At 42.9% G+C, this 23,417-nt stretch overlaps 2 protein-coding genes across 2 annotated transcripts in view; both read left to right on the top strand.

Moving 5' to 3' along the window:
• Positions 1-7,345, top strand: part of PHF11 (PHD finger protein 11) — a 61,424-nt gene extending 54,079 nt beyond the window's left edge. The window contains exons 6-8 of the mRNA XM_066588986.1: positions 3,246-3,292; positions 7,086-7,114; positions 7,239-7,345. Coding sequence (XP_066445083.1) covers positions 3,246-3,292; positions 7,086-7,114; positions 7,239-7,345 — 183 coding nt within the window. The remainder of the gene's footprint in view (positions 1-3,245; positions 3,293-7,085; positions 7,115-7,238) is intronic.
• Positions 7,346-8,857: 1,512 nt separating this feature from the next.
• Positions 8,858-23,417, top strand: part of LOC136582685 (uncharacterized) — a 52,862-nt gene continuing 38,302 nt past the window's right edge. The window contains exons 1-5 of the mRNA XM_066583876.1: positions 8,858-8,941; positions 9,919-9,947; positions 17,414-17,445; positions 19,609-19,697; positions 21,843-21,871. Coding sequence (XP_066439973.1) covers positions 19,623-19,697; positions 21,843-21,871 — 104 coding nt within the window. The 5' untranslated portion in view covers positions 8,858-8,941; positions 9,919-9,947; positions 17,414-17,445; positions 19,609-19,622. The remainder of the gene's footprint in view (positions 8,942-9,918; positions 9,948-17,413; positions 17,446-19,608; positions 19,698-21,842; positions 21,872-23,417) is intronic.

Here is a 23,417-nt window from a genome sequence, read left to right as displayed (position 1 = left end):
AGCTGTCTGCTTGGTAATGGTGGATTGCAGACTTGCTCCTTCCTGGTGTGCCACTGGTATCATGTGGGAAGGGGCGCTGCATCCCCACCATTTTATGATTATTGATTGTGGCTACCATCCAGGGCCCCCTCTCTGCTCCGCTTATTATTGCCCTCATCCACTCACGGCTCGATTATTGCAACTCGTTGCTGATCGGCCTCCCCTGCACCAGACTCTACCCTCTCCAATCCATCCTGAATGCAGCAGCCAGGCTCATTTTCCTGTCCAGCCGCTACTCAGACGCCTCTGCCCTGTGCCAGTTACTGCACTGGCTGCCCGTTAAATACAGAATTCAATTTAATCTCGCTACCTTAATCCTCAAAGCCCTCCACAGTGCAGCGCCCCCCTATATTGTCTCCTTCATCTCAATCGATCACCCAGCCCGGGCTCTCCGCTCGGCAAACGAAACTAGACTGCACAGCCCTCTAATTCGAACTTTTCACTCCCGCCTCCAAGACTTCTCAAGAGCAGCACCAGTCCTCTAGAATGCACTACCAAAGGATACCTGTGCAATCCAGGACTCGAAAAACTTCAGGCGAGCTCTAAAAACGCACCTCTTCAGGGAGGCATACTGCATTCTCTAAACAAACTCCTCTATACGTTGCCTGATGACATGCTCCCTGACCTACTGACTGCAATCCCTGCTAGCCGTCATAAACTGCTCCTGTAGTCATACTGATCCTGCCGTTGCATAGCTAAATGTCTGACCATTGTCTGTATATAGTATCCCTCACTCTCCACCTCGCCATACTGTGCACATCTCCAGCCATTTTACCTTCTGTATCACCCCATTACTTGTAGTATGTAAGCTCGTTGGAGCAAGACCTTCACCCCTATTGTTTCCATCAACTGATTACGATTGTAGCCGTGGTTGTGTAATTTTTTGTACTTTTGTCAGGGTAATAAAATTTTCTAAGTACAGCGCCAATCAGGCCCACCCCACTTGCCCGCTGCCGGCGGTAAGAAGAGACACCACACACGGAGGTCTGGTATAATTCCTCACACGGGACATGGCTCTCTGCCGTCGTGCTTTATTACAGATTACATGAGATCTTATACCCTTTGTCCCATCACCATCAAGGGGTGATGGGCTCATAACCATATATGGGCAGTCTGGATTTCCGGCCTGAGACAGTGAAAACAGCCGTTATCTTGCTACGGCGCCTCTGGCTTATGTACAGAAAATCACGTATTCAATTAACTCCAGTGCAAAGAATCACCCACTCAATTCTAAGAAAATGGCCAAGCATGCATTCTCCATATATGGGAAGTCCGGATTTCCGGCCTAAGACAGTGAAAATTATGTACATAGTGAAACATCTTGATATCTTGCTTCTAGGAAAACGGCCAAGTACATGCGTCCTTCGTCCGATTCTTCATTGCTGTACATTTTAAGATACATTTTGTTCAAGACACATTTTGTCTTCGCCTGGCAAGGCCTCTTGGCATATCTGATGTATGGCGACATATAAGTTTTTTCTCATTTGGAATTGAATAGAACTTGCATATAGGTATAAAAGCATAAAAAACATATGGCAATATATACATATACCCTCACACTTTTGTCTTTCTGTATTCCTGTCTATGTAAGCGCTGCGGAATATGTTGGCGCTATACAAATAAAGATTATTATTACAATGCATTATACAGCATTTGACAGCGTTTTTTAATGCACCCATCATTGTGATGGGTGATGAGATATATCAAAAAGCGCTAAAATGCGAGAAAATAGAGCAGACAGGGCTCAAACATCGCAGAGTTAGAAACACTGCGAGTGTAGGTCTGCGAAGCCTCATTGATATTAATGAAGGCGTTGTATCGCAATTAGCGCGGTGATTCAGATCGTGAGAGTGGCCTTAGGCCTCATGTCCACGGGGAAAATATGATTTAGGATCCGCAGCGGATTACCTGCACGCGGATCCGCACCCCATAGGGATGCATTGACCACCCGCGGGTAGATAAATACCCGCGGATCGTCAATAAAAGGGTTAAAAAAAAAATGGAGCATGAAAAAATCTGGACCATGCTCCATTTTCGTGCGGGTCTCCCGCGGGGACGGCTCCCGCGGGCTTCTATTGAAGCCTATGGAAGCCGTCCGGATCCGCGGGAGACCTAAAATAGGAATTTAAAGAATTTACTCACCCGCAGCGGGCCAGGAAGCTCTTCTCTTCCTCACGGCCGCATCTCCCTTGCTTCGGCTCGGCGGATGTGCCCGGCGCATGCGCGCGGCACGTCGACGACGTGCCGCCGGCGTCAGGAATTCATCCGCCGGCCGAAAAAGAAGATCCGGCCGTGAGGAAGAGCGGAGCTTCGCCGCCCGCTACGGATAGGTAAATTCTTATTTATTCGTATTTTCAGCGCTCATGTCCGCGGGGCAGGAGGGACCCGCTGCAGATTCTACATGTAGAATCCGTAGCGGGCCCGATTTTCCCCGTGGACATGAGGCCTTAGGGTTAGGTGATTTGGCCTAACTTTAAAATCTAAGATCAGCACAAATATACAAAGGTTGGATTATGTTGAACAATAATAAAAATATTGCACCATTGCCTTGAGAATCATAGAGTGCAATACTAGTCGTCTATCTGGCCTGAATTTGCACAGTTTGCTACCTAGATATTTTACTGCCCAACCTCAAGTGTATGATGGTGGGCTTTAAAGGGATTTTTTTAAACCAGATAGAGAAACATATTCTATTTTTCCAATGTTTTTATTTTTTTGTAGATGTGTTTTTATTCTATGGTCTCTGCATGTCTATGGGGGCTGCCATCTTGCCTTTGCTGCAAAACTGTGCTTTACAACAGCTTTTAGGGATATGCTTTACAGCACCCTTGTGGACCAGTCACACAATGGACAGGAGGGGACCCATGGACTGGAGATTGTTCTAGGTATGTTCAGTGACCTTTGCAGAGGTCATTGTGTAGAGAGGGGAGTAGAGAAGATGTGACCATTATCTATTGTAAATAGTGAAAATGAAAAGAAAATCACCCAAAATTCTTAAAAACCATGTTCGACATAAAAAACTGTTTTATAAAATAGGTCATTTTCTGATTACACATTCCTTTTACAGTGTAAAAGAACTTTTTGCATTAAAATCTCACGCAACGTCAAATATGATATAAACATTCAATGTTCATTATATGAATTAGTTGTTAATATGATGTTTCCATACTTAATAATGTATTCACAGATGTTTTTTTCTTTGCTAGAGAGGCAAAGAGAGAACAGTATTGCAGACAAGGGCTGGCAGACGAAGGTAAAGTTGCAGTTTTGTTAAGTAATTGTGACTGTAGTTATTCGTTATTAACAATTCTAAGGCTCTGTTCACATCACGATGCAGCCCTATATTTTCTATATATACTCTAGAAAGCTACCATATATACTCGAGTATAAGCCTAGTTTTTCAGCACATTTTTTATGCTGAAAAAGCCCCCCTCGGCTTACACTCAAGTGAGGTAAAAAAAAAAACAACAACCAAAAAACGGAATACGGGGAGTATTCCCAAGCTGCATCTCTGTCCCTGGCACGATGGTCTTCCCGGCAGTGCAGCCAGCTGCTTGAGCATTCTCCCCGCTGTCATCTCCCTGCTCGGCTTTGAATTACCCCTCTGTCAGCGCTGTGTAGGTAAGCGCTGTGATTGGATCGAGCGCCAGCCAATCACAGCCGGAGCTCGATCCATGCGGACCTTCTGCACAGAAATTCTGCCTGCTGCTTTTTATCCCGGGATAAGCCAGCACAGTGGATGAGATTTGCAAAAAGCTCGTCCACACACTGTGCCCAATCAGTGCTGAAATTGACATTCGGCGGGAAAATCAAAGACGCAGCATGTCAATTATTTCTCCGTTTCCGCAGCGGCCTCTCTCCTCTCTATTGGGAGAGACGGCCACACCAGCGAAGCCGCTCCAAAATCCGAGGCTAGGAGCCACGGGTTTTCAAGCTGCGCTTATCCCGCAAAAATCTCACAGTTTTTCTGTGCAGTCATTCCGCGAGATTTCGGCAGGATTTCAGTCCTGTGTGACCCCAGCCTAAGGGCTCCCACACACTTGCCTTTTTTTAACACAAATGGAACTTTCTAATGTTAAAAACGCATTGCACAAAAATCGCAAAGCACAAACTTGCGATGCGTTTTTAACATTAGAAAGTCCCATTGACATTTGCATTAAAAAAATGCAGCGTTAACTAAGTATTAAAAAAGCGCAAGTGTGTGGGAGCCCTAAGGGAAAAGCAGTGTCTAAAGGTACCATCGCTAGATAGATTAAAACATCAATTTAGGAAGCATATAAAGCCAGAGATCTGGCTCCCCTGAAGGGGTTAAGAGCCCTGAAAAAGGCTGCTACATCTACCGAAACGTTGCTGTTCTTCCATCTTTTTACTTGGATGTTTCAATAAAGTTAGGTATTTTTAATACTTTAAGAAGATTGCTTTAAAGAACTTTTACTTCCTCTACTTATTTTTGCTGTGCTGCTTCACACTTATTCAATAACTAAATTAGAATCACAGAGGTGAGAGAAGAAAATGTGCATAGACATAACTCACATAAAAAGCAGCCTAATATGCATCACCTGATAAACCGCAGGGCAGGCTCAATCACCATATAGCCTAATAGCATGCAGTAAGTGAGATTGCAATGTGTAGGAGCTAAATGTTCATGTGCAGCCACTCAACTCAATCCAGATTGAAGAAGGGGTGGCTTCTGACAGGCATAGTCTGCACATATGAACCGATACCAAGGATGTCAGCCATAGATAAGTGCACCACACCACATAGGAATACAGTCTGGCTTTCTGCATGCTACTAGGGTATATGGTGATTGAGCCTGCCCTGCAGTTTATCAGGTGATGCATACTTGTCTTCTTTTTCTGTGAGTTATCTCTTATCTAGTAGATTTTCTAGAAGATCAAAGCAGAAGAAGTTCTAGGCATCCTCGTGGCTCCCCACTGACCAAGACCCGCTTGGTATATGGGCATGATCAATCTCGATGCAGCCAATCTGTGGCCGTTTCCAGTTCCTCCGCTTCTTCTGTCTTAAGGACCTCTCCTCTATTTGAATTTACGGTCTCTTAATTCAACGCTATGGAAGTTGAAGCTACAGTGTTGAAGGCCAACGTTTTTTGGATGAAGTCATCCACACCATGATCTAGGCAAGAAAGCCTTTGTCTTTCCGGATTTGCCACAGGACCTGGAAGGCTTATTTTTGGTAATGCAAGAAAAAAACTTCCATCTTCTTTTCTTCATTGGGGTTTGGATGCAGGATTGGCCCTTAGATCCCTCAAGTGCTAGATCTCCACCTTATCTATTCTTTTGCAAAGAACTTTGGCATCCAGATACCATGTTAGGACTTTTCTCAAGGGAATAGCTCACACAGCTCCCTGCTCCAACATGGGACTTTAACCTTGTTTTGGATGCTCTCCAATTTTTCTTTTTTGAGTCCTTGAAGGATGTATCCTTGTGGTTTATTTCCTGGAAGGTGACTTTTGTAGTCGTGATGACTTCTATCAAGAAAGTCTCAGAACTGATGGCTCTCTCTTGCCATCTCACCTTTTTGATTCTTCATCAGGATTAGGTAGTCATGCATCTGGTACCTTTCTTCCTGCTGAAGGTCGTATCTTTGTTCCACTTAAATAAAAAGATTGTCCTGCCATCTTTTTTCCTTCCCCGATCCAGCCCAAGAGAAGGCTCTTCACATAATGGACGTGGTGCGAGCCATTCGCCTGTCCCTGCCTGCCACATTCTCTTTCAGGCGCTCAGACTCTCTCTTCGTTATCCTGGATGGCAGACGTAAGGGAATGCTGGCCTACAAGGGTCCAATTATCGCTTGAAGATATCAACAATGTCAGAGTTCGTTCGGGCAGCTTGTGAATACGGGCAAATAGATTGTTGGCTCTTTCATACGAAAAATTGTTCAGTCTTTTACATTCGCTGTATAATTGAATGAGAACGACTGAATTAACGCTGCTTAAGCTGAATGATAAGTGAACAAGCCAACAATGATTTCTATACTTTCATAAAGGGAACAATAAACCAAAAGTGAACAGTTTCTTATTCGTCGTTTGGTCATTGGCTACATTTACACTGAACAATTATCATTCATTTTCGTCCAGTGGATCAGTTCAGCCATTCTGGATGCATACCAGGTGAAGGAACAGAATCCCCCATTTGGTGGGTACTTCTAGGGCAGCATGCGATCAGACCTCAACTCCGCAGATTTGCAACGCTGTGTTGTGACCTTCCACAGACAACTTTTCCAGGTTTTACAGGGTGAAAACTTTTGCATCATCGGATGTGGGTCTTGGCTACAAGGTGCCACAGGCCTCAGTGGCGCAGCATTTCACCTGAGCTTTATTCATTTATTTTTTTCCTCACCCCTAGGGACTGCTTGGAAAGTCCCATAGTTCCTGTGTACCCCAATCAAGAGGATTTTTTAAAATTTACCTTAAAATATCTTTCTCTTCTCCCTCATTGGGTAACATAGCACCCACCCTATGAGTTTTCAGTTTTTGTCCATTTGGTGTTTTGCACCGTTAGCTGGTGTTCCTGACATCTGTTTATTTGTTACTTTTTATTTTTGCTTCTCCTTTTGATGGGGCACGAACTAATCAGCTCAGTAGGTAGGTGGTTATAGCCTGCATAGGAGTAGCAAACTTTTTTTGTTCCTAGTGGCAGTAGCTTTTACTTATGATTCCTGTGTCCCCTAGTGAAGGCTACTAGAAAGTTTTTATGGCCAATACAAAGAAATCCTTTTTTTTTTAATTCTGACATTTAAACTGAAACCATAAGTGTTGCTTAATTATCTGACTCCACCGCTTATAACCACTTAGCTTTCTGCTCCTCTTACATGGTTGTTGGTTGCATTCAAGTTCTTTTTGCTAGCACCAGTATCAAAATGTATTTTCTGTCAGATCATAGATGTGATTTACATAGTGTTGCATGTTTTTGTTAGATGATTGGTTAAGGCAAGAGAACGACAACAAGATAGAACTGTGCATATAATACATGTAGCTCTCATTGAATTTAAAGTCTTGATGTTACGCCAATTATGTATTGTTACAGGAAGAATGTAGAGAAGCATTGTGATAATGGTGAGATGTGTTCTAATATTCTTTTTCTATCTAATATTTAATACTTCTGACTGTAATATTTATAATAGATGTACTGCCAAAATATCTTAACCCTTTCGCTACTAGGGGTTTTTGAACATTTAAGGTAAAATGGTCAGCTTTTCATTGATTTACTTCTCACTTGCCTGTATAAATGAAGCCTTACCCAAGAAGAAAATTAGACACACAACACCTTCCGAAAAAAGTTCATGATGATTTAACTTGATCTACTCCATGTTAATGCACTTTACACTGGGCCCTCACTCCTATTGTTCAAGTTGATTGCTAAGCCCCATTTACACGGGACGAACTATCGGGCAAACAATGCTCACTCCTGTGCTGTTACGCGGGAGCGAGTTTAGCTGGCATCGCTCCATTGCCCACCTCTATTCACTGTAAGCAGACAGTCGTTCAAAACCGAATGACTGCTGTTTACACTGAGCGGCACGTCATTTAGTTTTTAGCAAGCAGAAACTGAACTACTGATCAACTCTCTGGCCTCTCTCACACAGGGCGTTGGCAAAACGCTGTGTTTTCAGCTGTGTATTCAGCACAGCTGAAAACACTGCCCTTTCATTTCAATGGGAGACTCAGCTGAAAATGCCCAAAGATAGAACATGCAGCGCTTTCAGCCTTGTGTGAGCAGCCCCATTGAAATGAATGGGAGCCTTGTGCAGCGTTTAGCACAGGGCTGAAAACGCTGCTGAAAACGCCCTGTGTGAAGAAGGCCTCACTCAGTCGTTTAGTCTTTGCATGCATTTATACGGGATGACCATTGTTCAATCTACCGCGGGAGAGCTGGGTTTTGAACGACTCTGAACGATAATCGTCCCGTGTAATGTGTAATTTTGCCTGTACCACTTCCCTCTAGTTTGTACGGTGCCGTGGAACATGGTGGTTCTATATCTAAATATGATAATATCTGTACATACATTACATACATGCTGGCTGGTGAGCGGCTCATGCAACTTTTCATATACTACCCTGTATTTATACAAATTTCTGCAACATTGTGCAAAACAAACTCCTTTACCCTTGTGTCACCCCTTTATATCTGTATGTAGCTTTGACATTAGGATACTTTAATACCCAGCCTATCTTGATTAACACATTATACATACCTTGTATAGGCCCATTTAGACACAACTATTATCGCTCAAAATTCACTCAAAAGCCATCTTTTGAGTGATAATTGTTGTGTGTAAATGTGCCCATCTTTCAGTTTTCTGTTGAACTATGGAGTACAATTCGGCTTGAAATCCGTCGTTCAGCAGAACAGCTGATAAGCAGGACCACTGATAACAGCTGATTACATTGTCTTAGCTGTTCTTAGCTGTTAGCCCCGCCAGCAGATGAAATAATTTATTCAGAGAAAAGCGGGTAGTCCTCTGAATAAATTCAGCTCCTGTAGTCAGGTATTAGTACCAATTAATAGATAATGCAAAATGATTGCTCAAAAGCCCTCTTTTGAGTGATCATCTTTGTGTCTAAATGCTCCTTATTTTTTCCCATTTCCCCCAGTCAGCCATACATTTATTTACAGATGGTACAATAGTAAAGCATGGAAGTATAGTTGGATAATCTGACACATTGATGCAGTTCAGTAAAAAGCTAAAATATCTTTGAATATGTTTCATTTCTAAATATTTTTTCTTGTGCTATAATAATGCATTCAGAACAATTTCTATGCATTTACATTATATATATTTAATATTTTTAGCAAATGTAATAAATGTGCAAATAAATGAACGGTCAGAAGAAAACTTCCAATTACGTAATCATACAGTTTCTGAAGTAGAAGAGACAGAGGTCAGTAATTTTCTAAATGATCTTTGGTATATTGGAGTTACAGTCTGTATTATGTTGTAGAGCTGCAGTCAAAATTCTTCTGGGTGTCATTGGAAACCGTTAACATGTTTGTTGTGAGCTGAATTGACCATTATGGGATGGCAGATTTTAATTTTCAGTATCAGGTTGCTGTATTGTGTAGACATTGAGTTAGCATGGAATACCTGGAAACTTCAGTTCAGTAGCCACAGAATTATTTTAGCCGTGGACCATACACATAATTTCATATTTCACAGATTTGCTACAGAAATCTCTGCAGCTGAAGAGTGGTTCCATATCTGTCACAGTGTGTCGGCTGTGTTGCATTGGGTGACATCACAGTGTCAGTCCCAGCCCACGTGATCCACATACCTTTGCTGGTGTGCAAATAAATTGGTTGGCTAGGGGGTGTGTAGCCAGCCAATCAATGCTTGTCTGTATATATTTATTCCAACTCCTCCTCATAGAGGACGCCAGTTTTACGTCTAGCTGAAGGTATTTTTGGTCTAGTCTGCAGGTCTTGTCCTGTCCTACAGCTTAGATAAGTGGGGTATATTTACATCTATCTCCTGACTGATTTATTGTCATAGACTATAACTACCTATATCTCTGTTACCAACTAAAGAGAATCAGGGTTGCCCCAGGTTCCTAAGGTGGGGTCGCCCTAATCAGGTTGAGTGCTCTGCTTTTAGGTAGGGTCTTCTCGCATTAGAAGGTTAGTGTCAGACCTCCATTTTTCTTTCCATTTCTTGGTCTCATTATATAAATATTGAGTTATCTGCGTTTAGAATATCGTGTGTGTATATCCATGCTGTAGGGACAATAAATTGCACTTGATCCAGACAAAGTATTTTGCATCCAGCTCAGATGTAACAATATATTTGAATAGGATTATTTCTGTGTGAATGAATTCATTCTGTATGCAGTACGGGATATAACACATCCCTTATGTTTTACAGGAACCCCTACCGTCCACATCTGGCCAACAGTAAGTTTCCATGTAAATGAAACGTGTAAGATGATTGTTCAAGTACTGTAACACCCTCAGGAATACAACACTTTGTAAAAGTATTCACGCCCCTGACTGTTGTAAAATAGCAAATAGTAAAAAATGCCACACTGAAATGTATTCTGGAATATTTATTTCATGTTAAATGGTCTTCAAAGAAAGTCCCTTGCTTTTGAAGACCATTTAACATGAAATAAAAATGTAAAGCTTTTCAAAATGTATAAATCTTTTTTAAATAAATAAAGATGTTTTACTTATTTATTTAAGAATACAGGAAAAGATGATTTTTTTTCGTAAAAGTTCTTTCTCTTATCCTTAACAAATAAATAAAGAAAAATGTCCCGCGCTCTGGGGTCTAGTCTATAAGTTATAAAAAGCAATTTGACAAAATTACTAATGCACTTGCTTGAGAACACTCCCCTTAATGGTCAAGAGTGATATAAAGAAACAATATCAGCAGCTTGCAATAAGTACCAGTATGTCCATTCCAAATCTGCCACAGGAAAAGGCTAAATTTAATAATAATTCGGAAGATAAAAAATGTCACAGAATACGAAAAGAAAACAAAATATAAAAAGGGGAGGTATAAAGTGCAACATGTTTCTGAGCCTACTGCTCCTTTCTCAAGCACATATGAGGTAACGTGGCTTTCATACGAGTATATATAATTCACAGTTGTCATCTGATAGTAGGGGAGGATGTTATGTTTTTAGCTTTGATTACAATGGTCCTCTTTCACATAAAATAGGGGTATACTTTTCAGCATATAAAAATGCTAAATAAAGTATGAAAAATAAATAAGTTATGCTAAATAGTGACCAAAACAATACAGTCCTGGATATTTGACTTGAAGGCACCCATATAAAAGTATGTGTACCTAGGGGCAAATTTGTCCCCATAGCTGTTTCTTTCGTTTGCAGATAAAATTGTTTATTAAAAAGGAAATAATTATGTAAAATAAAATGTATGGATTTTAATATAAATAGCTTTTTATTGTATGGTATTAGAGGATTTTGGTCCAGTAAGGGTCGGATTGAATCATAGAATGGTAGAGTCGGAAGGGACCTCCAGGGTCATCGGGTCCAACTCCCTGCTCAGTGCAGGATTTACTAAATCATCCCAGACAGATATTTGTCCAGCCTTTGTTTGAAGACTTCTACTGAAGGAGAAATCACCACCTCCCGTGGTAACCTGTTCCACTCATTGATCACCCTAACTGTCAGAAAGGGTTTTTTTTATATCTAATTTGTGTCTTCCCCCTTTCAGTTTCATCCCATTACTTCTAGTCTTTCCTTGTGCAAATGAGAATAGGGATGATCCCTTTGCACTGTGACAGCCCTTCAGATATTTGTGGACAGCTATTAAGTCTTCTCTAAGGCCTCCCTCACACAGGGCGTTTGCAGAAACGCAGCGTTTTGCAACGCTGCGTTTACTGCAGATTCCGCCCCATTTCAGCAGCGCTGGCATACTTTATGCCAGCGTTTTCAGCTCGGCTGAAAACGCAGCCAAGAATGCTGAAAAGAAAAAAAAACTAAATACTCACGTAGCCGCTGCAGTCCGGGTCGCGGCCGCTGCTCTCTGCCGCTGATGCGGGCTCCCTCTGCACTCAGAAGTCTATTGCCGGCAATAGAGTGCTGTGATTGGTTGTCGGCGCTTGCTCGATGCCCAATCACAGCCCTTCATTGACTGTCTCAGCCAATCAGAGCTTGCCGGCGCTGATTGGCTGAGACAGTCAATGAAGGGCTGTGATTGGGCACCGACAACCAATCACAGCACTCTATTGCCGGAGCCGGGGTTCTCAAACCTGGCCTCCGTTAATAGACTTCTGAGTGCAGAGGAAGCCCGGATCAGCGGCAGAGAGCAGCGGCCGCGACCCGGACCACAGCGGCTAGGTGAGTATTAACTTTCTTTTTTTCTCTCTACCTAGCTTGGGGCAGATTTTCGGGGTAGGGCTTCTATTGCAAGCCCTCACCCCGAAAATCGGCGAGCGGTTAACGCTGCCAAAAACGCGGCACCAAGTGTTGCCGCGTTTTCAGCAGTGCTAAAACCGCTGCCCATTCATTTTAATGGGTGACGCAGGGCTGAAAACGGCCCAAAATAGAACATGCATCGCTGTCAAAGCGCAGCGTTGGAAGGCGCTGTGTTTTCAGCCCTGTGTGAGCAGCCCCATTGAAATGAATGGGAGTGTTGTACAGCGTTTGGCGCTGGGCTGAAAAGGCAGCGCTAAACGCTGTATAAAACGCCGTGTGTGAGGGAGGCCTAAGCCTTCTTTTTTGCAAGCTAAACATTCCCAGATGCTTTAACTGTTCTTCATAGGACATGATTTGCAGACCGCTCACCATCTTGGTAACTCTTTTCTGAACTTACTCCAGTTTTTCTTGTCTTTTTTAACATGGGGTGCCCAGAACTGGACATAGTATTCCAGATGAGGTCTGACTAAGGAAGAGTAGAAACAGATAATGACCTCACGTAATCTAGACTCTATGCTTCTCCTAATACATCCCAAAATTGTGTTTACCTTTTTGGCTGCTGCCTCACATTGTTGTCTCATGTTCAGTCTATGATCTATTAGTATATCCAAGTCTTTTTCAGATGTGCTGTTGCTTAGCCCAATTCCTCCCATTCTGTAGTCTGTATTCGGACTAGAATGCAGTTACTCGAGAAGAGCGATGCTCGCTCAAGTAACTGCCTTATCGGAGCGTGCTCACTCTACTCACAACACTTTTTACAGCGTTTACCGTGGCATTTAAAACATCACGTAAACTGCCTACATTGATTTCAATGGGGCTTTGCAGACTAATGTTTGAGCACAGCGTTTCTAATGCCACGATTTTTGAGCGCTGTCTGCTCTATTTTAGTGCATTTTAATGCAGCTTATCACCTGTTGTAATGATGGGGTTCATTAAAAGATGCTGTCAAACGCTTTCAAATGCATTTGAAAACCCTGTTCAAAAATGCATTTGAAATGTGGCGTTTTAATAGATGCTCGTGTGAGAGCTGTTGAGGATTTATGACGTTGTTTTCCTTGAGGTATTCTAGGATGGCATCTTTCAGAAACCCCTTGAATATTTTTCCAATTATTGAAGTGAGACTTACTGGTCTATAGTTACCAGGCTCTATTTTAGACCCCTTTTTGTATATTGGAACCCCATTGGCAAAGTGCCAATCCAGCGGTACAAACCCCGGTCTCAATAGTGTCCATAAATATGAGAAATAGTGGTCTGGCTATCACGTCACTTAGTTCCCTTACAACCCTTGGGTATATTTCATCCAGGCCCATAGTAAATGAATAATACTGTGAGGCATTCACTGAATAAGATGGTTTTCACACTGTATTTTAAAGTGTCTGATTGCTTTATGTGTCACAAAAACTCCCGACACATACTTCAGACATATCTGTAGGCAACAGTTTCCTGACAGAGGCTAAGAGAGAGTTGTTTTGGCTTCTGTCAAACTGGTATAGTACTGTATAGAATAGCGCATGTTATTTCATAGAGATGCATCCAGTGAAAAAAGGAAAAAATGTATACTCTACGGTATGATTAAAAAAAACACAAAACCTGAGAGCCTCTAGGTGACAGATGGATACTGCAACACCAGTGTGAAAACAACCTTCTACCCCCATGCATTGACCTAATAACCGTACCACATAGGTAGTCTGCAGGTCATCAGACTAGATAAAGGAATACAGTAATGATTAAAGACTGGGTATAAGAAATAAAATGGGCTTGATGTATTAAGATTAGCCTTTCATACACCAGTCTTAAAGTGCAGCCCTGCCATTGAAGATTTCACTGTGGACTTTTTGAACATTAAGGCCAGGGTCAAACGAGTGGATAGGATTCCGCATGCAGAAGGCCCACAGTGGATTCCAGCTGTGAGCTCAGTCGGTGACACTGTGTTCTGCAATTAATTGTATTGAGTGTGACCATAGAGGCTCGCAGATGGTCATGCGCAGTACAGTTTCTTTTTTGTTTACTTGTATTTCCAGCACCATTGCTCAGCGATGACGCGGGTATCCACAGGCCATGTGCAATGTTAATTGTGTATGGGCTGTAGGTCGGACAACCTCCATTGATATCAATGTCCCATTTGTCTTTTCATGCGAAGTCATCAAGACCTTTTTTTTAGTAGCTTCACACCTCTCTAATTCTTCACAGTCGTTCCTTTCTCCCAGTCCACTGGATAGTTGTGACTTATGGACACCAGTCTTCTGGGCTGGGGAGAGTTTTTCTCCCCTGCATGGTTCACGGTCACTGGAGCATTCCAAAATTCCATCAGCCTATCAATTTTCTGGAAGTCAAGGCAATCTTTCTTTCCCTTCTATATTAGCAAGACTCTCTCCCTGGGTGTCCAGCTAAGGTCCATATGGACAACGCTACTGCCATGGCTTATGTCAATCACCAGGTTGGCACGCGCAGCAGGAACATAATGGAAGAGGTAGCCAGGATACCTTCTTGGGTAAATTCCCACCAAGGAAAACTGGGTCACAGACTATCTCAGTCATAAACAAATAGATCCCGGGGAGTAGTTCTCCCATCTGGAGGTATTCTCCATGATCCGCCAGCGTTGGGGAACTCTGGATTTCTATTTCTTAACCTATGGTCTGAACCACAAAATCACATGGTTCGTGTCCTGAGCCCACGACCCTCTTGCAGTGGCAGTGGATGCCCTAGTAATTCCGTGGACCCCCTTCTCTTTTCCCTCTGCTCCCTCTTCTGTTGTGGAATCTCAAGAAGATCAAAGCAGAAAGAGTTCCAGGCATCCTTATGGCTCCCCTCTGGCCCAAACGCTCTTGGTATGTGGACGCTTTTTTCTCAGGGACCTCTCCTCTACCAGAATTTACAGGCTCTCAATTCAGCATCTTAGCCGCAGTGTTGAAGGCCTTATCTATTCTTTTTTAAATACCCTAGGCATCCAGATAGCACGTTAGAACTTTTCTCCAGGGAATAGCTTACACAGCTCCCCTGTACATGCCCCCTGCTCCACCATGGGACTTTAACCTTGTTTTGGATGCTCTCCAATTTTCCCCTTGTGAGCCCTTGAAGGATATCCTTGCAGCTCATTTCCTAGAAGTTGGCTTTTATAGTCGTGGTGACTTCCATCAGAAGAGTCTTAGAACTGGCAGCTCTTTGGTGTTCTCTGTTTTTGATTCTTCATTAGGACAAGGTAGTCATGCATCTGGTACCTTCCTTCATTCCACCTGAATGAAGAGAGTGCGCTGCCATCCTGTTGCCGTTCCCTGGTCCAACCCAAGGAGAAGACTTTCCACAAATTGGATGTGGTGCTGGCCATTTGCCTGTACCTGTCTGCCAGATCTTCTTTCACGTGCTCAGACTCTCTTTTCGTCATCCTGGACGGCAGACGTTAGGAAATGCTGGCCTCTAAGAGTCTGATATATAGTTTGAACAAGTAAATTATATCAAAGTTCGCTCGGGCAGCCTGTGTATACAGGTAGATACATTGTTGGCTCTTTCAAACGAGAAATTGTTCAGTTGCTCACATTCGCTGTATAAGTGAATGCGAACGACTGAACAAATGCTGTTTTAAACTGAATGATAAGTGAAGAAGCCAACTATGATTTTTATGCTTGCATAAAATGAACAATGAACGAAAAGGGAACAGCTTATCGTTCATCCATTGGCTGTGTTTACATGGAACGATTATCGTTCACCTTAGCTCGTTTGAGCAATATCGTTAAGCGTAAAAGGGCCTTAAGGTGACTGTCTCCCGTTGGATTAGTTCAGCCATTCTGGGCAAAAACCCCTATTAGGTGGGTACTTCCTGGGCAGCAAGCCATCAGGCCTTGACTCTACAGATTTTCAAGGCTGCATTGTGGCCTTCCACGCGCACCTCTCCATGTTTTGCAGAGTGCATACTTTTGCTATGTCGGATGTGGGTCTTGGCCACAAGATGATACAGGCCTCCGTAGCGCAGCCTTCCACCTGAGCTTTATTAATTTACTTTTTCCCACCGTTTGGGACTGCTTTGGAAGTCCCATGGTCCTGGGTCCCCAATGAAGGATTTTTTTTTAAATTTACCGTAAAATATCTTTCTCTTATCCTTCACTGGGGAACATAGCACGCACCCTATGAGTTTTCTGTTTTCTCCATTTGGTGTTTTGCAACCTGTTCGCTGGTGTTTCTGACATCTGTTATTTGGTACTTTTTGTTTTTGCTTCTCCTATTGCTGGGGCACAAACTGATCAGCTCAGTAGGTAGATGGTTATAGCCTGCATAGGGGGAGCTAACTTTTTTGTTGCTAGTGGCAGCAGCGTATACTACTCCTGGTTCCTGTGTCCCCCAATGAAGGCTACGTGAAAGATTTTATGGCAAGTCCCTAAAAAATCCTGTTTTTTTCCAACATTTCAGCTAAAACCATAAGTGTTGCTTAATTATCTGACTTCACCGCTTATAACCACTTAACTTCCTGCTTCTCTTACATGGTCGTTGGTTGCATTCAAGTTCCTTTGCTAACACCAGTATGAGGCCTTAGTCAGACGGGCGTTTTTTCGTACGATTTGCGGATCGCATGACGGATGCGCATCCGCAAATCGCGTGACCGGTGCCCGAAAATCTGCTCCTAGCCGCGTTTCATTAGAAACGGGCCGGAGCTGTCCAGCGCATTGCATTCAATGGAGCTGGCAATACAGCCGGCTCCATTAAAAGCAATGCGCTGCGGGCGAGTGTGGGATGAATTGTCGGGAAGGGCTTAAATATATAAGCCCTTCTCTGCAATTTATCCAGAAAAGTGTTAAAATAAAAAAAATATACATACTGACCTCCTCCCGGCAGCCGGAGTTCCCCGCGGCCGGCCTGCAGTGGGTGTGAAGGGGGTGTGAGTCAGACCTGCCCCCTGATTGGCTCTGAGCCCTTCCCGACAATTCATCCCGCGCACGCCGGCAGCCCATTGCTTTCAATGGAGCCGGCTGTATTGCCGGCTCCATTGAATTCAATGGGCAAACATCGTTCTTCTCTGCCACAGCTGTTACAGCTGTGGCAGAGAAGAATGATTTGTCTTCTATATGTTCTTAATGGGGTCGGCGCTGCTGCCGCCGGCCCCATTGAGCGCATATAGAGAAGAGAACAGGAATCGCAGATCGCAGATAGGTGCGATCTGCGATTTCTGTTCTATAATTTATCGGACGAGCGCATAAAAAGCGCTCATGTGTCCGATACCATTGCAAAGCAATGGTTTTAAAAAATCGCCGGACGCATGCGCATGCGCAAATCGCGTGAAAAAACGCCCGTCTGACTAAGGCCTCAGAGTGTATTTTCTGTCAGATCATAGATGTTCCAGTCTTCACGTTCAGACAGAATTTCTACGTATTTTACATAGTGTTGCATGTTGTTTGTTAGATGATTGGTTAAGGCAAGAGAACGGCAACATGATGGAAGTGTGCATATAATACATTTTAATTTTACGCTAATTATGTATTGTTACAGGAAGAATGTAGAGGAGTGGCATTGTGGTAATGGTGAGATATATTCTAATATTCTTTTTTTACATAATATTTTATATTCCTTAGGCCTCCTGCACATGCACGGAAATTCTGAGGTGGGATTTCCCGCTGAATTTCCGCCCGTGCCCGCTGCCATAGGATTGCATTAGATAATGCAGCCTATGCAGACAGCGGCGATTTGACCGAGTGAAAACTTGAGGGGTAAACAAATCGCTGCATGTCCTATTTCTGTGCGAGCCTCGCAGAGGCCCGCAGACAAACGTCACTGCTAACACGCTGGCTCTGCTCTGCGCATGTGCCGGCTGGGCGGCAGCCGGAACTTAGCAGAGTGGAGAAGATGCCGGGAGGAGGTGAGCCACCGTCGTCACTGCAGGGACACAAATCGCATCCGGCTGCAAGAATTCTCGCAGCGGGATCCGACCCGGACGTCTGCAGGAGGCCTTATTGTAATACTTATAATAGATGTGTGGCCAAAATATCTTAAAGGGGTTGTCCTGCGCCGAAACAGGTTTTTTTTTTTTTCAATAGCCCCCCCGTTCGGCGCGAGACAAACCCGATGCAGGGGTTTAAAAAAAACAAAAACGGATAGTACTTACCCGAATCCCCGCGCTCTGGTGACTTCTTACTTACCTTGCGAAGATGGCCGCCGGGATCTTCACCCACGGTGGAGAGCAGGTCTTCTCCCATGGTGCACCGTGGGCTCTGTGCGTTCCATTGCCGATTCCAGCCTCCTGATTGGCTGGAATCGGCACACGTGACGGGGCGGAGCTACGAGGAGCAGCTCTCCAGCACGAGCGGCCCCATTCAGAAGGGAGAAGACCGGACTGCGCAAGCGCGTCTAATCGGGAGATTAGACGCTGAAATTAGACGGCACCATGGAGACGGGGACGCCAGCAACGGAGCAGGTAAGTGAATAACTTCTGTATGGCTCATAATTAATGCACGATGTATGAATTACAAAGTGCATTAATATGGCCATACAGAAGTGTATACCCCCACTTGCTTTCGTGGGACAACCCCTTTAAGTCTTTCGCTGCTAGGGGTTTTTGAACATTTTTCACCCCTGGTAGCTGGGATAATTTTCACGCTTTTGACATATACACATAAATCTCTAATTGTGAGATGGGCAGAACTCGCATGGTAAAAGAAACCATTAATTTGCACCCATTAATTCACATGAGCAATTTTCTCTCTAACGAATACCCAGATATTTGAAAAATCACTGCAAGTCCTATTTTTGGGTGATTCTTGTTCAAGAATTGGCCATTATTTTCTATGGGAGCGTGAAAAATGCATCGTACTCGCATGCCATGCGATGTTCATACTAGTGCGGTACGTTTTGCAAGCATTTTACTATTTGAACCCCTGCAAATGTAATTTTTATATTTATTTTTTTACGTGTGATAATACAAATAAAAAACTAATGCAAATCTGATACAAATTGTGTGGTTTTCATCTCATAAAACGCATCATGCATGCAGGAAAATTGCAGTGAAATCACAGGTGAAATGGGTTAATTTTTCATTTACCAACATCGCACTTGCCTCTATAAATGCAACCTTACTGAAACAGAAATTTAGACACACAACACCTCCTGAAAACAGTTCATCATGATTCAACTTGATCTACTCCATGCATTTCACATTGGGCCCTCCTAATATTCAAGTTAATTGTAAATATAATATTATGTGTAGCTTGTCTGTACCAGTTCCCTCTGGTTTATACAGTGCCGTGGAACATGGTGGTTCTATATCTAAAGATCGTGATATCTGTACATACACACATGCTGGCTGTTGACCGGCTCATGCAACTTTTTGTAAACTACCCTGTATTTAAAAAAATGTCTGCAACATTATATTAAACAAGCTCTTTTACCCCTTTGTATCTATATGTAGTTTTGACATTAGGATACTTGCATACCCAGTTTATCTAGATTACCACATTATACATACCTTATGTATGTTTTCCCATTTCCCCAGTCTGTCATACATGTATTTACAGATCCCACAATATTAAAGTATGGAAGTATAGTTGGATAATGTGACACATTGATGCAGTTCACCAAATAAGTTAATATCTTTGCATATTTTTCATTTCTAAACTAATTTTTCTTTTGCCATAATAATGCATTCAGAACAATTTCTGTACAATTACATTATATTTATTTAATATTTTTAGCAGACAAGAAGAATATGCAAATAAATGAACAGTCAGAAGAGAACTTCGTTTTACCTATTCATTCAGTTATTGAAGTAGAAGAGACAGAGGTCAGTAATTTTATATTCAATAAATTTTTATTGATTTTACAAACCGTTAACATCATATACAGTTTTCAACTTTTAACTACATTAATGACCAGTTTCAATGGCAACACATTGTTGACAAACTTGCTTTTGCTGGATAATGATATAGGCCCGACGCCCAGGCTACATATGTAGATATGCAATATGACATGACACAACTCTGCCATACTTAACTATATGATGACCGCACACATGGAAAGACAGGGAGATCAGGGAAGACCCAAAGGGGGGGGGGTGATGGATCCATATATGACCCTCTGAGTATCCGTCTCTATGTGGTGCTTATTCCCGTTACTCACAGGTGCCATTTTGTAGCCATCTAGTGAAAATAGGGGTGTTCCAGATATCTGACCACACTGCCCACGTATGGTAGAAACCCTCAGCACTTCTAGGTGTTTGAGCTCATCTATCGCCTCAACCCATGCACTCTTGGGAACTTCTGTAGCCTGCTTCCAAAATCTAGGTATCACTTGTCTCATGGCCATGATGAAGAATCTCCATAGGCCCGTTTTGAGTGTTGGGGGGGTGCCAGGAGAGATCGACAACAGCGCCAATTCCAGCGTCAGGACCACCTATTCTAGGCTCACCCTCCTGAATAGACGTGTCCCGTCCCCCCATAAGGATGCCACCATGGGGCAATCCCACCATATATGAAGCATGGAGCCTACCTGACCCTGGCACCGCCAGCAGATGTCTGTGGTTGAAGGAAAAAAATCTATGCAGCCCCTCTGGGGTCATGTACCACTGTGAAATGATTTTAAAATTTAGCTCCTGGAGCTTACTGGAAACAGACATTTTGTGCGTTAACTGGAAGGCCTTGCCCCAGAGCTCCCCAGGAAAAGACCTACCCAAAGCCTCCTCCCATGCTCCCGTCCATCTCGGAAGGTGACTATCCAGGCGCTCCTCTTGTAATTGGTTATAGATCAACGAGACTGTATGTCTGGGTATTTCCAAAGCACAACACAGCCTCTCAAACGGGGTGCGTCCCATGTTCCAGCCCTGTTCGGGTTTTATTTTCCCTAGATAGCTGCGTATCTGGAGGTACTGCATCCAGGAGCCCGGGGGTAACTCACCTGATCCACGTAAGTCATTTAGAGGTTGTAAGTCCTCCGCGTCCACTAACTCTCCCACCCTGGCATCCTTTCCCTCTGGCAAAAACCCCAAGCCATGTAGACCTAATGTAGATGGTAGTTGTGGGTTTCCAACTAAAGGGTTGAGAGGTCCCGGAACCACCATTCCGCATCCCCCCTCCAAGCCCAGAGCAAAGTGGCCATCATAAATGAGGCTCCTATCCTTTTCCAATTGACCCAATAGATCCTCCCCAGGATCCAAAAAGCCCCCCGAGTCTCGAATGGGTTGCTTTCCCGTTCTATTGACACCCATAATTTGTCAGACATGCATGGTGGAACAAGTCCAATATGCATGTTCCCACCGCAGCCTTATGATATAATCTGAGGTGAGGGAGGCCCACCGCCCCCTTTGACTTTCTGTTTGGTCAGGCTCCTATAGCTAAGCCTCTTGGATCCCCCTTTCCATATAAATTTGAGTACTAGACCCCACAATCTGTCGAAGAAAGATCTTGGTGGGCAACACTGTGCATAGAGCAGTCCTGGGAGTACATCCATCTTGATAGCACTCATCATTTTACCGAGCCATCTACCTGAACCATGCATTCTACTGCCTTAACACTCTGCGCCACATGAGGTTAAGTAACATCTCTGCATTTTTTGTCATAAACTATAACTACCTATATCCCTGTTACCAACTACAGAGAATCAGGGTTGCTCCAGGTTCCTAATTTCCCTCAGGACGGTGGCTCTCATCAGTTTGAGTGCTCTTCTTATAGGTACGGTCTACTCGCATTAGAAGGTTAGAGTCGGTCTTCCCTTTCTTCTCACTTCTTGGTTTCATTATATAAATATTGAGTCATCTGTGTTTAGAATACTGTGTGTATATCCATGTTGTAAGGACAATAAATTACGCCTGATCCAGACAAAGTATTTTGCATCCAGCTCAGATGTAACAATATGTTTAAATAGGATTATTTCTGTGTGAATGAAGGCATTCTGTATGCAGTACGGGATATAACACATCCCTTATGTTTTACAGGAACCCCTACCGTCCACATCTGGCCAACAGTAAGTTTCCATGTAAATGAAATGTGTGTAAGATGATTGTTCAAGTACTGTAACACACTCAGGAATACAGCACTTTGTAAAAATGTTCACGCCCCTGACTGTGTTGTAGAATAGCAAATAGTAACGAATGCCACACTGAAATGTTGTATTCTGGAGTATTTATTTAATGTCAAATTGTCTTCAAAGAAAGTGGTTTTTTCTGTTTGTGGGAAAAAATGCCCAGAGGGGCTCATTCTCGTATGTAAAACTGTTGAATATGAGGGGTTTTGATATACAAATAAATCAGCATTGTAATGTTTCTAGCAAGTTTGTGAACCACCTAGATTTATTCCATAGTATTTTTAAAAGCCTTTATTCACACCACATTATTGTCCATACATCAGATACCTATTTCTGTATGCTTAAAAAAGTATATAGATATATTCTGTTATGTATCCATAGGCTTCTGTTAGGATGACACAGGCCAGAGGTGTATCCTCTGAGCATAACGTTATCAGGTTTATATTTGGATGCTATACATTCACCGAATAATACCACCATGCAGTAAATACATAATTCTGTGAAGCATTGACTGAATAAGATGGTTTTCACCCTCTATTCTGCAGTGTCTGTTTGCCTCATGTGTCACAAAAATTCCCGACACATACTTCCGACATATCCGTAGGCTATAATTTACATGACAGATGCCAAGAGTGTTGTTTTGGCTTCTAACAAGCTGGTATAGTACTGTATAGAATGGCACATGACTGAGGTGCTATTCTATAGAGAAGCATCCAGTGAAAAAAGAAAAAATGTATACTATATGGCAGTGTTTCCCAACTCCAGTCCTCAAGGCACCCCAACAGGTCATGTTTTCTCGATCTCCTCAGTGTTGCACAGGTGATGTAATTATTGTCAGCGCCTCAGACATTGCCGCAGGTGTTCTTACTAGAGGAGATCCTGAAAACATAACCTGTTGGGGTGCCTTGAGGACTGGAGTTGGGAAACACTGCTGTATGGTATGCTTTGAAAAAACAAAAACATGATAACCTATGGGTGACATGTCACTGTATGCCTAATCCTCTCAGAGTACATCTCAGAAGGATACTGTAAAACAGATGCAAAAAGAACGTTATACCCAAATGCATTGACTTAATGGCCGTACCAAATAGGGGGTCTGCAGAGTACTAGACTAGATAAAAAATGCAATAATGATTCAAGACAGCATAGAAACAACACAATTGGCCTGATGTATCAAGACCTGCCTTTTATACGCCAGTCTTATTGTACAGCCCTGCCATTGGAGATTCTACTGTGGACTTTTTAAACATTTGGTATTTTTGGCTGCAAGGAGTCAGGCATTATACATACATATATAGTGTAACATGCAGTCTATTTGTAGAAAGGAACACTGATGAATAGATGCAAAGCAAAATAGCAAAACCTATCCAGCCACATGAGCAAGTATAGCAACTAAATTTCTGACAGTGAAGGGGAGAGAAGCTGTTCTAGTACACTCTTTGTCAAAAATTAAATAAAGCACTTAGACAGAGTTGTTATTTTGCTA

The sequence above is a fragment of the Eleutherodactylus coqui genome, chromosome 1 (assembly GCF_035609145.1).
Source record: "Eleutherodactylus coqui strain aEleCoq1 chromosome 1, aEleCoq1.hap1, whole genome shotgun sequence".
Classification (NCBI taxonomy): Eukaryota; Metazoa; Chordata; class Amphibia; order Anura; family Eleutherodactylidae; genus Eleutherodactylus; species Eleutherodactylus coqui.
Note: the sequence above shows the minus strand (reverse complement) of the source record. Positions and strands in the feature narration are given on the sequence as shown.